The sequence below is a fragment of the Phalacrocorax carbo genome, chromosome 1, assembly GCF_963921805.1.
Source record: "Phalacrocorax carbo chromosome 1, bPhaCar2.1, whole genome shotgun sequence".
In the NCBI taxonomy this organism is placed as follows: Eukaryota; Metazoa; Chordata; class Aves; order Suliformes; family Phalacrocoracidae; genus Phalacrocorax; species Phalacrocorax carbo.
In genome coordinates this window covers 51528088-51540846 of record NC_087513.1, presented here as the reverse complement: position 1 = coordinate 51540846, position 12759 = coordinate 51528088, and the positions used below count along the sequence as shown (strand labels likewise).

Genomic DNA, 12759 nt, shown 5'->3' with positions numbered 1-12759 from the left:
TGCTGTTTTGTCAGAATTTCTTGTCCTTATGTAACGTGCCTGAGAGTTTTGAATCTCTTATTGTCTAAGCAAAAAAAAAAAAACATTGAGAAAGATAAGCTTCATAATAATAATATTCACTGAGTATTATGTAAATTAAAATGAAACTCTGACAACTTTCCTTCCCCCCCCCCCCCAAAAAAAAAAAAAAAAAAAAAATCTCATATAAAGACAAGCTATCGGAAGGAGTTAAATGTTTTCATAAAGGTAACCGAAGAGTATGTCTGCAGCCTTCGGAAACCTAACTGCAGAGTAGTGTAGAGATACCTGAGCTAGTTTTAAACAAATAGAGACTTCCAAGAGGGTAAATGATCCTAGCAGTGAACTTAATGCTACCTGATATGACTTCTTTGGTAGCTATATGGTGTATAGCTTTCCGTGTAATTTTCAGAGTTAAGCATATGCATCCCCTCTGTCTTCTGTGTGTTCAGATGTGTGCTTACAAAATATTTTTGTAGTTTTACACATATCAAAAGACGGCAATGTAAAAACTATTCATACCCAAAATAAAACTGTTGGAACCTCAGATAGAAGTTCCTATTTTCTTTTTTAACTTCTCTTTCAAAGAAGGAACAATTTGTAGGAGTTTCTGTCTTCTTCCGTTTTGTAGGGTACTTATGCAACAGTTTATAAGGGGAGGAGTAAACTGACAGAGAATCTTGTAGCATTGAAAGAAATCCGCCTGGAACATGAAGAGGGAGCACCATGCACAGCCATAAGAGAAGGTGGTAGCACGCTTTTTTTTTTTTTCACTGTTTAGATTTTGGATACTTCTGGATTATTTTTTTTTTTTGGCCAAAGTCCTGTTGGTACTTGGACATACGTAGGCTACATGGGACATAAGTTAAATTGGTATTAGTTTTGATGGGGAAAATGTTAGTCTAGACATATTGAGTTAGTGTTTCAAATTTATTTACTTTATATAAGGGGTGGTTATGTTCTCAAATGCAATGTTATAAATGGATGATTTTATACTGGATTAGACTGTTCTTAAAGGGGTTCAGAATACATTTTACCAAATTACTACCACTACCTGAAATGTGTACTTCAGGAAATATTTACAGTTTGCTACTTAAATGTCTCTTCGGTGTTTTGATTAAATACTTTTCTTTTTAACTTAATCTATATGAGTATTATGTTCTTAAAGATAGCTTTTTAATTTAAAAAAGTAAATAGCTTATATATATGAACTTGATAGAAATGCATTTACTGTTTGTGTGTTTGGCATTTATTTGTTTTATACTTAAAATTCTCTTTTGCAGTGTCATTATTAAAAGATCTGAAGCATGCAAATATTGTTACATTGCACGATATTGTGCACACAGACAAGTCTTTGACTCTTGTTTTTGAATACCTGGTAAGTGCTTATACAACTATCAACCTTTACATTCGATTTAGGGTTTCTAAGTAACACAGACATAACAAAATGCTGTATTGTTTTTAAAAGTACTGGGACTGTTACAGTTTTCTCCTGCATCTAGATCATTCAGCTGAAAATGAGAAAAGTGTATTCAGTTCTTCAATTGCCCTAAATTAGTAAATACTGTTCTCATCGTTTCAGAGTTTCATTAATAGCAGTTAATGGCGATCTACCTGAGCAAACTGTCTACTTGTAACAAAATTAACTGTAAAAAAGGGTATTCACACTATTATTCAAATGATATTTTTCTGTTGTGATGTGACTCTTCCAAGTTAGCTAAGGAAAAAAGTACACTTCAAAATAAACAACACTTTCCATCATTTTGTAAAAATCTTTCCAAGCAAGTGTCCACAATTACATATCTCACTTGCTCACCTCTTCCATTGTAGACTTTTCACTTTCTCACTGAAGCTTTACCTAATTATATTTTTTGTATAATATGCTGGAATATGTAAGTATAATAAGAGGGATGAAGAAAAACTCTCCACTTCCAATGTAATTGGGGAATGTAGCAATTTAATAAAATACTGTGACGCACAAAAGATGGAGGAGAAAGCAATAACAAATAACGTTGTCTGAGATGATGCAGCTTGCCAGAAAATGGGTATTTATATCCTCTGGAAAGTGAGTTTTCTGCATCTTCAGGCTTTTAGCTTTTTTTTTATCATTGAACGTCTTTTGCAGAAAACTGAGTTTTCTGCAAGAATTATTTCAGTTCTAACAAGATACATTATTGATGTAATCTGTTGTCCACAATTTTACTTCATTCAATGATGGTGTTCTGACAGGACAAGGATCTGAAGCAGTACATGGATGACTGTGGTAACATCATGAGTATGCACAATGTAAAGGTGAGCGTTTTCAGTGACAATTACGGTCTTGCAGCTTTTTCTGTTCTAAGAAGTTCAAAGAACTTAATAATCAGGAGCTATATGGTTTAGGGTTTTTGGAGGGGGGTAGGGAAAAGTTAACTTCCTTTTTGACCTTTGGGCCTCGCTTAACTACATTTGACATTAGATGGAGTCTTTCTTTTTGGTTTTGATGGCTTTTAAGTGTTTGAAGTACTAAAGACAAGAGATTATATAACTTTATATGTTATCATTCTCTTTGAAGTTATATATTTAAAATTGAAAACTTCCTGAAAAATAATACATTCATAACTCTTTTGGCCTCTTCTTGTCCTTCTATTATTTATACTCATTTAGTAAGGTAAGACTGTAGTTTGATATATCCTCAAATAAAATTTACATATGCACACTGAGGAAAATGTAGCCTCAATCATGAATGTGGGTTTGGATGCCACAGCCTACCAAACAAGTAAGACACTAATAATACATATTTAAGGATGTGTGATGTTCATCTTTCCATTAGTAATAAAATGGAAATAATTTTCTTTAATGTTTAATTGTCTGTTGCTTTTAACTATGGCTGTGACCAGGTCAAGTGACTCAGTTTCCAACCTGGCCTGCTGAAACTAACTCAGGTTCAGTTGTTACCTCTCTCATAACAAGCAGGTTTTGATTTGTAAAACTGTTTATGTTCTTTAATACTTATGGTTTTATAAACAAGGTTCCAGACAGAGGACAATAGTATCTTGAAATGAGTGAAGTTGTCCGAGGAGGCTGGGTTACCAGTATCACCCTGCTGTGCTGCAGCCTGTGCTGGACTGCACCTTCAAAACCTCTTCATTAAGCCATATATAATTCATATAAGGGTTGTTATTTATATGCTAGATGTGTTTGAGAAGCTCATCTTGAAGAAAATTAACTTTAAGCTGTGATCCTAAAGAACAAAACCATGAGCATGCATGCATGGTTGGAAAATTACTTTTGTTCTTATACAACAGCACATGGCACTAATGTGGCTGACACACAATGTACTAAATACTGTGAAGTGGTGGGTTTTGTGTGCGTTCCAGTAGAGTTGTCATCCTGGTTTTTGACTTAGTTGCTTGTTAACATATCTGTTCTTAGTTGAATTGCATGTGGGATTCAGTCTAGATCCTGGTTACTGTTTGGATAGCTTTTTCTTCTATTCTGTTGTCACATTGTAGTATCTCTAGGGAAAAGACATCTGCCCTTAACCTATTCTTTTGCTTCCTTTCAGAAGTCTGCAAAGGGAAGCTCTTTAATTTGTATCTACCTCAGAGAGACAACAAAAAACATCATTATGCTTGTGTTTTTAATTAACTACAAGTTAATAAGTAGTGCTTTAAGCTTAAAACAAAAAAAAAGAAGAAAAGCTGTAAGTGGAAGCTGACTCCTGTAATAAGTGCAGTTAGAGAAAAAGCAGAATCTGCTTGTGGTAATACGAGCTAAGCAGGGGAACTGTTTTCCCTTGTTTGCCTATGGTTTAAGCTATGCCCTAAGAGCAGATTTATACGATCAGTACCTGTGACACTGGGAAACCAGGACAGCTGCTTAACTGTAGTAGCTGTAGGTGCTTACCTTACAATAACTGTGGGGGTTTGAGTCATCATTAACATTCGAGACACCTCCCTGTCATCATTCCCCTCACATTCCTCAGCTGACTTTAGGTTTTTGAGTTTGAACAAAATTAAGATGTATAATGCAAAGATGTGTGTGATCTCTGCAGGTATTACTGTTTCAAAGAAAATTTTGAGCTAATACCTGTCATCCTGTGCATTCCCAAAAGGATCCATGCCAGCTGTGGTGAAGATCCACAATTTCTGTAGAATAGTCTGCTTTGCCTTCTTGACTAATCCTTGCAGTCCTCATGCATGCTAGAGATGGCTATCGATTTCCACAGCAGTCCTTTTAATATTACTTGGGACTGACCACCACTCCTGCAACAGTATGAACATGAGAGATGAAACAAAACTTTTAGCTTTTCATTCTGCTCTTTGGGGAAAAAAATGAAAAAGGAAAGAAAGAAAAAAAAAAATCAATCCCAATTCCTTCTTTTCTAGAACAGATAAATCCCACGTAAGCAGACTGAGAACAGATGGATGTAAACTACACCTGCTGTGTATTTGTACAGTTTAGGAGAAAGAATTTGGTGGTATCACCTGGTACAAAAATGAACTGAGTGTTAGAAAATGGTCATATGAAAACATTCTCGTGTTTTCTTCTCAAAAGTCCTGACACATGCTGAATTTGTCTCATTGGTAAACATTGCTTTCTGTAATGCTGTATAATTTTTCATTGTCCATTTGATCATCTATACTCGCTGAGGACTGTTGTGTGGTAAATGGCAGCAATGGCTACCCAGGAGTCCCATGTTTAAGATCAGACCCTTTATATGTACAAAAACTGCAGAAGAGTACTTCTTAATGCAGTGATATAATAAATGTGCTTGGCTGCCCTCTGCTAAGCCTTTCTTCATCCCTTATTGCTTCTGTGTCTGTACATGTGCGGCAATAATATACATGACAGAAGTTGCTTGCTTGGCTTGCTGTTCCAAAGGACTAAAACCTGTGTGTATCAAGGTGAGGGGATGAATATAGATGCCAGAGGCCATTGGGCTGGTTTTTAATCCTCATTTCCCTATTTCTCCATGTTTTGTGATGTTGTGAATCCAAGTGTATTTTTCCAATAACATGCCAAAACGTTCTTTATATAGGTTAGCACAATTGGATATAAAGGGTGCTGAGCTGCATTTTCAGAAAGGATTCTGTAGCAGAAAGGAACTTAAGTATGGTCAGAGAGAGCTACCTTTTAAAGACATTAGTGTGCAGAAGAGCATTGGTAAATGCTTGCTTAAAAATAAACAGCCCTGTGGTTCTCCTCAGTTAAGCAGAACAAATTGCTCTTAAAATCTTTGTTGTAAAGTATCATGTAAAAGCAGTGCATTAGCATAAAGGGATTTTAAATCTGTAAACAATATTGAAGATGTTCAGAATAAGTCATAATGAAAAGAAGCTTTCTTTTTGAAGAGTATTTTTGTCCTGCTTACAATACAGAGACTTAACTCTACAGTGCCCAAATGGGCTGTTTTAGTCATGTGATCTGTAGATTAACATTTTTAGGCTAATTTATATAAATTTTCTCTTTTGTAGCTATTTTTATACCAGATTCTTCGTGGTTTGGCATACTGTCATAGGAGAAAGGTATTACATCGAGATCTGAAGCCGCAAAATCTTCTAATTAATGAGAAAGGAGAACTGAAGCTGGCAGACTTTGGTATGGCCTGAAATTGTTGTATAACAAATATTTTCTTCACTCAGCAAAGAAAGGCATCTTTCCTTATAAAGCAAAGATGAGAACATCGGGTCTGTAGTGAATTTGTGCATTCTCAGATGGAAAATGAAAGTCAGCCTTTTATTAGGATATTAGTAATCAAAGTAATACATGTCTAGGTAATACTGTCGTTTGACTTGTGGTTTGAAAGTAGTGTTACAGCTTCCTTCAAAATTGATGCTTAGTCAGATCCTTAAGGTGGAGCTCAAGTTGTTTTTCCTAATGCTCCACAGTCACTCCAAACCAGAGTAACCATGATGGGAAAGGGTCTGTCCATGTGCTAAATTGTCAGGTGCTACTCCATCACTGACACACCAAGTTCCTTTGGGATTTCCTGTAGAGTGGGGCGTTCAGTTTCCTGTTACTTTCTGTGTCAGGAAGGTCCTTTGAAAGTTCTGCTATCACTGGTTTTTCCCCTTGTGTGTGAATGAAAGTTGCTCAGAAGACTGCATCTAACACGATAGACCTAAATTTTATTGAAAATATTACTGACAATGTTAGGATGGAAAACCCCTGCTGATCCAATACTGATTTGGTCTGTTTCCACTGTTTCATCATTCGTTTGTTGCCCTCTGCCTTTTGCAGCGTAATTCTGAAATGGAAATAATGCAGAGAGGTTTTCAAAGGGGGGGAGGTGTCATATTAATCTAATGCGTTGTTGTTTTAATGAAATCTGTAGTAATACTCCAGGTTTTGACCTGTTTACCTGTCTTCGATGCTTAAAAACGCTGATTGTGAGATTTCTGTAAATACTAAGAGGTAAATTACAAGCTGGAGAAATGCATGTATTCAGGCTTTTTTTAATGAACACTAAGGGAAGGTATTCAGCAAGTATAATAAGGTTGATTTATCTCTTAAAAATTCTTTGTCAATTTAATGCAAAATAAAGATTTCAGCAAGCTGCATGTGACTCTGTTTCCCTTTTTATCAAGGACTGGCTAGAGCGAAATCTGTTCCTACAAAGACCTATTCCAATGAAGTTGTCACGTTATGGTACAGACCACCCGATGTTCTCCTCGGATCTTCAGAGTATTCAACTCAAATTGACATGTGGTTCGTATAGCTTTGTCTAAATTTTTGTTCTCAGTCAAGTTGAAAAAATGTCAATTCTTAATTATTGTATAGTAACAGTCAAATACTCATCCTTTGAATTTTTGAAGGCTACAACTGAGTTAGATTTTTAGAGGAAGAATTGGCAGACATGGAAGATGCCATTATTTCTCTCTGAAAATGCAGACTATCTTTTATTGCTTAGAGTAAACAGGCATTAGGCCCACAGTGTTAAGGAAAAAACCAAACTTGTTCTTCTAATGACATGATAATGTGGTATTTTACTATGAACTTTAATATAATTGATACACTTGACATCTGAAGGAAGAGGATATAATATAGCTGTGACATAGGTTTTGATTAGTCTGTGACAGTTCTTTTGTTGCTGCATATCTTTCAAAACTGTTTTTAATAGCATGTGGCTAACTAATGATTTAGTAATTTGTTTTAAATGAAGAGAAATCACAGAAGTCTTTAAGAGCTGAAAGCTTAAACTGTTTCTGCTTTGTTTTTTTCTCTGCTTTTATAAAGGGGCGTCGGATGCATATTTTTTGAGATGGCATCAGGAAGACCTCTTTTTCCCGGTTCAACTGTTGAAGATGAACTGCACTTAATTTTCAGACTTCTGGGTAAATTGATAGCTTTAGCAGTAAAGTTAATGCTGTATGTTTGTTCTTCTAAACACTTTTTCCAAAAGAACTGTAGATTTTGATCTAGAAACAATGATATTTTATATTGCATTGCAGTTAAGGTGAATGAGTGTACTCTTGATGAAAAATGATTGAGCTGAGTCCACAGCTGAGTTTGTACAACAAACTCGTCGTCTGATTTTTGGGGTTTTTTTTTTTCTTTCCTGTTTAAATTACAGGATTAAATGCTTATTGATGTCAAAGTTGTTTCTTTACGTTTTTTAAGTTGAATTTGTTGCTTTTTTTAAATGCAGGAACTCCGTGTCAAGAAACATGGCCAGGCATTTCTTCCAGTGATGAATTTAGAAACTACAACTTTCCTAAGTATAAACCACAACCCCTCATCAACCATGCACCAAGGTACTTTCTGTTATATTAATAGAAAATATGCATCCCTGTGGCTTTGCGTATTTGTAGATGTGAACACGTTTCCAAGTACATTCTGCTACTGAATGCTGGAAGACTACGCATCACTTCTGTTATACAGGGCAGAGAGTAATGCAGAGCATAATCCTGGTACTATGTGAATACTTTGCCTAATATCAGCCAAGGCAGCACAGCTCCTTAATGACCCTATAGAACTATAAACTCCGATTAATAATGCCTGCATAGTAGGAGTATTCACACAGCACTTCCTAAATAACCCAAATTCTCCCGTTTTATAATAGGCCTGTTGTTAAAATGGCAGAGTTTCCTTGGTTTTAGAACAATTTCAAGAGACTGCTCATTGTGAGGAATTTCAACAGTTATTTTTATTATCTTATTATAGTATATGTTATTATATATTATATTACATATATAACTGCACGGTTATTACAAAGTTTATAACAGACTACATCATTTTTCTGTCAACTCCGAAAAAAAAAATCTAACATTGTGTCCTTCCAGTAAATGAGTAGTGTTAGGGTTTTTTTTAAAAAAAAAAAAAAAAAGAGCTTTTTTGCTGAAATAATAGATGATCCAGGTCAACTTCGTAAATCACAGTCCAAAGGTCAGGATTAGTCTGTCCTTAGCGATTTTCAGATAGTCTTGTTCTGAGAAATTGTTACTTGTATGTAAACACATTAACATGCAGAAAAGTTGAAAGCATTTCCATGTTTAAATGTAATTTTCAGGTTTGATATCATTTAATGAAGTAGGTTCCTTTGCAGTTTTGCTTTTGTAAATATAGTTCAATAACTGTTTTAATTTTTTAAAATATTTTTGTTTTTAGGCTAGACACGGAAGGAATTGAATTGATAGCGAAGTTCCTTCAAGTAAGATGTTTTGTGGCTTTACTGTATAAAAGTGCAAGTTTAGAGTTTTAATATGTTATTTACAAAATGTATTAGAAGCTATAGTATCTGTTGGATCTATCTCAAAGTGCAATATGCAGCTGAGTCTGTAGTGGATGACAGATTTGGGAGGAATAACAGTTTGGGGAAGCCTGTGTACTGTAAGAATTTGAAACCTGATGTTTAATTCTGCCGCCCCCAACCCCCCTCACCCCCCACCCCCACCCCGAAGTGATTTCTTTGCTTACTACTTTTTGTAAAAATAAAATTGATTCTATGTTAGCAATTCCCTAAAAAAATAAATCTCTTGTGAAATATGATATTAAAACAGAAATTTTAAATGGAAATACTAGATTCCTGAAACAGTGAACTTAACTTAATGCTAGAGAAGCAGTTACTAAGGTGGAATATTACTCTTTGATCATACAAACTGTATTCAAAACGCGAAGTGGTGCGTGGGTTTGATCTTTTAATCTGTATTAAAAATGAGCTGGAAGCAAGATGGAAGGCCAGCTCTTAAGTTTTTTAAGTAGATACAGAAGCACTGTAAATACACAGTGTTAAAAATTCTTAGTACATAAGGTGGAGTGTACTTTGCTTTGCAGCCTGTGATTTAAAATCTACATCAGGTCTTCATCTGCTTACACGTTGTGTCAGAACAGCAGTGGTAGTCCTTGTTTGGACTCTGTTCTTACTTATACAGCTTTTTAAATGTCTGCATCTCTGTCCAAATGTCTATATATGCCAAGCAGGAGACGTTTGAGGACAGACTGAAGACAATGTTGTCTGAAGTTCCATTTTATGCAAAACACTGCAGCATAGTCTGTCGAATCAGAAAATTTTTGTGATCTCATGTAATAGGATTTCATCGCAATTTAATATTACAGTATAACATAGAAGTCTTATCTAATTGTTACATCTATAAATGAAGTTTAAATGTATTTTTTAATGCATCCATTTACAGCAGTTTTCACTATTTTAGCAATCTTGTTATAAGCTGATACTAGTGATTTAGGTAACATATGTTAGATTTTCATGTGTGAAATAAAAATAATGAAAACAAATTTGTCCTAGTGAGTTGGTGGGGAAATTTTGAGCAAGTAGGACTCTGTTTCTCCCTTTGATGAAATCACTTGATGCAAAGAGTTTTCTCATGAAAACCAACAAATTTGTGTCCTTTTGGTTTTTTTAATAGTATGAATCGAAGAAGAGGATTTCAGCAGAAGAGGCCATGAAACACGCGTACTTCAGAAGTCTTGGAACAAGAATACACACTTTGCCTGAAAGTAAGAGGAGTAGTAAAGTAGCAGAGTATCGTTAAGATAGTACTATAAAGCAAAGTACATTGCTTAAGGAAAAACACTCAAGTCTAATCTGTTGAAGAAGTTTGGTATATATTGGCTTAAATATTTGGGAGTAGGGGACTTTTTTAAATCTAAACTGTATAATTAAGACTAGAACTTTGTTCAATAAAGCATAATTATGTTTGGATGTGAATTAATTTCTTTGTTACGTTCCAGGTGTTTCAATATTCAGTCTAAAAGAGATTCAGTTGCAAAAAGACCCTGGCTTTCGAAATTCCACTTACCCAGAGACAGGTATGGAAAGCTTAATATTTTCTCATATCTGCAAACGCAATGCTGTGCCAGAGACGTGGGGAACCGAAAAATACTTTGTTAAATTGGTCTGTGTGAATGTACTCAAACAAACATCAAAAGCGATTTGCTCTGATTCCTGTAGAGAGACATAAGCTAAATGCACAGAAGGAGGTGAGTTTTACTAGGAATGGGCAGAAGGACTGTTAATATGAAAACGTCTTGGAATTTCAAACCATTACTGTGTGGGTGAATGGTGGCAGAGTAAAAAAAAAAAAAAAGAGAGATCCTGGTATTGGTTTAAGCACAAAGGATATTCTTTTGAAATAGACAGAAGGTGTACATAACAACTGAATACTCTGTTGTGCGAATGCTTTGGTTTCTTACCGTGGTCCACGTTCTGTTGTAGGACATGGGAAGAACAGAAGGCAGAGCATGCTTTTTTAAAGTGGGCAATGCAGAGTCAAGCCCAAGCCTATCCTATCGATCAAGGACTCGGATCTGAAGGCAGTGTTCTCTGTCGGTGGACTTGGAATCGCAGTTTGTCTACACTGTCCTCTTCACAGTGGAGTCTTTTTATTTCCAACCTGCAGATTATGTTTTTATATTTGTTGTCACAGTGTGACAATTTTTTGTACAGTTGGTTTTAAGGTCTCCTCTGCCACTAGAGCCAGTAGGTTACAGCTGTTGATGTAACTGTAGCTGCAATTTTTGTGCAGGACTGAGAAACACAGTGCATTATTTATTGCGGAATCATTGCTGCTAAATAACTACTGTCTGTATAGTTAACACAACAATTCCATGCCTGAAGAAGTTGCAATGGCTTTATAATATGTGAATGCATCTGTTTCTCTTCATAAAATGTTCTACTGCTGCGGGGTTTTTTTGTATTTCTTAAACTGCAGTGTTTCCTGGAATGTAAACAGAGCTTTGCTTGGCTATAGGTGAACCATCTTTTACGCTCTAAGTTCATGGCACTTAATTCCTTATTTAACATTGGAAGTATGTGTTGAAATAGTTGAAAAATTATAATGCATATTATGTTTTTGAAAAGCACATGGTGTGAAAGTTGATTCAAACAAGTGAACAGTAACTTTTATTTGCTCTCAGATCCTACGTTAGTTATTGATAAATTAGAGCATGGAGACTGGATGATAAATGTTGTCAGGCTTACTCCAGCGTAAGATCTCTGCACGTTGTTGTGCATACGGGGCCTGCAGAAGCAATGACTTTTTTACCTTGTTTTTAACTTAGACAAACAAATAGTAGAAAGATGATTCATAAACGTTGGACCCTGGCTTACTTTTGAAACTTAGAATTTCATTACAGAGGAACAGGACGGCTAATTACAAGAACACGGGAATAATGTCACGCTTTTCCCACCTTGTTGCTCTCCCATTTGTGCATTATTCACTTGAAATCAACTGGAAAGATGCAAGTTTGTACTTGATAAGAACTCGCTGTACTACAGAGCTTTTACAATGGGAACTTAGAGAGTTTTTCAGATCTTAGATGTTATCTGTTTACCAGAGATAGTAAACATGTTACTTCTATGCTTATGCATCTCAGTGAGCATCATAAGTACACCCTTGGTGATGGTTACAGTATTTTTAAGCATTTGTGTTCACCTTTATGAACCTATTTGTTTAGTGCATCTTAAAAAGACTGTAAATCTTTAATGGTATATTTTGAAATGGTCATGTAAATCTTTGGCTGGTATATCATGAAAATAGTCATAAGTAACTTAATTTTTCCTGACATCACTGTAAAACATTCAGGGGTCCTACCATTTCTGTTCAGGAAATCTTGTAGTTTATTGTTATTTAACAGTATTAAGTGAATTTTTGTATATTTCATTTTAACTTTATTTGTGAATAGTGACTGTGGCATGTTTGGGGGTGTTTTATTAATATTTCATTGATACTGGTAAATTTGAATTGGGTTTGTTTGTTTTTTTTAAAAATTTTCTGGAAGAGAGAAATTCATGTGTAACGGTGACTATTGGACCACTACTGCTTTTCAGCATTTGTAAACCGGTTTTACGTTAAATCTTGTAGACCTAACAAACTGCTGTTATTTCTAACTGACCGACCTGTATTAATATTGTACTTTTGAAAGTATAAATATTATGTGGAGTTCTTTTGGTTTTGTTTTGAAATTTCTAATAACAAAGGCCCTGTGTTGTTAAAAATACAGACTAAGTGAACTTGCGGTTCTTGGGGCACTGTTGGAAACGTTTAGCTAGATCTGTGTGTTGTGGGAGTCATCGGTTTTAACTTTGGCCGCTTATTAATCCATGCAGCGCAGAAGTAGTGGCAGTGAAAAGTAACGTGACTCATCCGCGACTGAGGCCGTTCAGGATCTTATCGTGAACGTGGTCCGTTGTCTAATTGTTAGCAAGCAAGTCCTGCGCGTCACACAGTATCGCGAGTCTCACCTAGGTCTAGGAGCGTGACAGGTGTCTGGGATACATGCGCAGGTCTCCCACGGATA

General features: G+C 35.5%; 1 protein-coding gene across 4 annotated transcripts in view; it reads left to right on the top strand.

Moving 5' to 3' along the window:
• Nucleotides 1-12459, top strand: part of CDK17 (cyclin dependent kinase 17) — a 92770-nt gene extending 80311 nt beyond the window's left edge. For all 4 annotated transcript variants that reach the window (XM_064451274.1, XM_064451302.1, XM_064451283.1 and 1 more), the window contains 11 exons: nucleotides 650-764; nucleotides 1302-1396; nucleotides 2248-2310; nucleotides 5478-5601; nucleotides 6591-6711; nucleotides 7240-7337; nucleotides 7652-7757; nucleotides 8611-8653; nucleotides 9867-9957; nucleotides 10192-10269; nucleotides 10676-12459. In XM_064451274.1, coding sequence (XP_064307344.1) covers nucleotides 650-764; nucleotides 1302-1396; nucleotides 2248-2310; nucleotides 5478-5601; nucleotides 6591-6711; nucleotides 7240-7337; nucleotides 7652-7757; nucleotides 8611-8653; nucleotides 9867-9957; nucleotides 10192-10269; nucleotides 10676-10713 — 972 coding nt within the window. In that variant the 3' untranslated portion in view covers nucleotides 10714-12459. The remainder of the gene's footprint in view (nucleotides 1-649; nucleotides 765-1301; nucleotides 1397-2247; nucleotides 2311-5477; nucleotides 5602-6590; nucleotides 6712-7239; nucleotides 7338-7651; nucleotides 7758-8610; nucleotides 8654-9866; nucleotides 9958-10191; nucleotides 10270-10675) is intronic.
• Nucleotides 12460-12759: the final 300 nt, after the last annotated feature.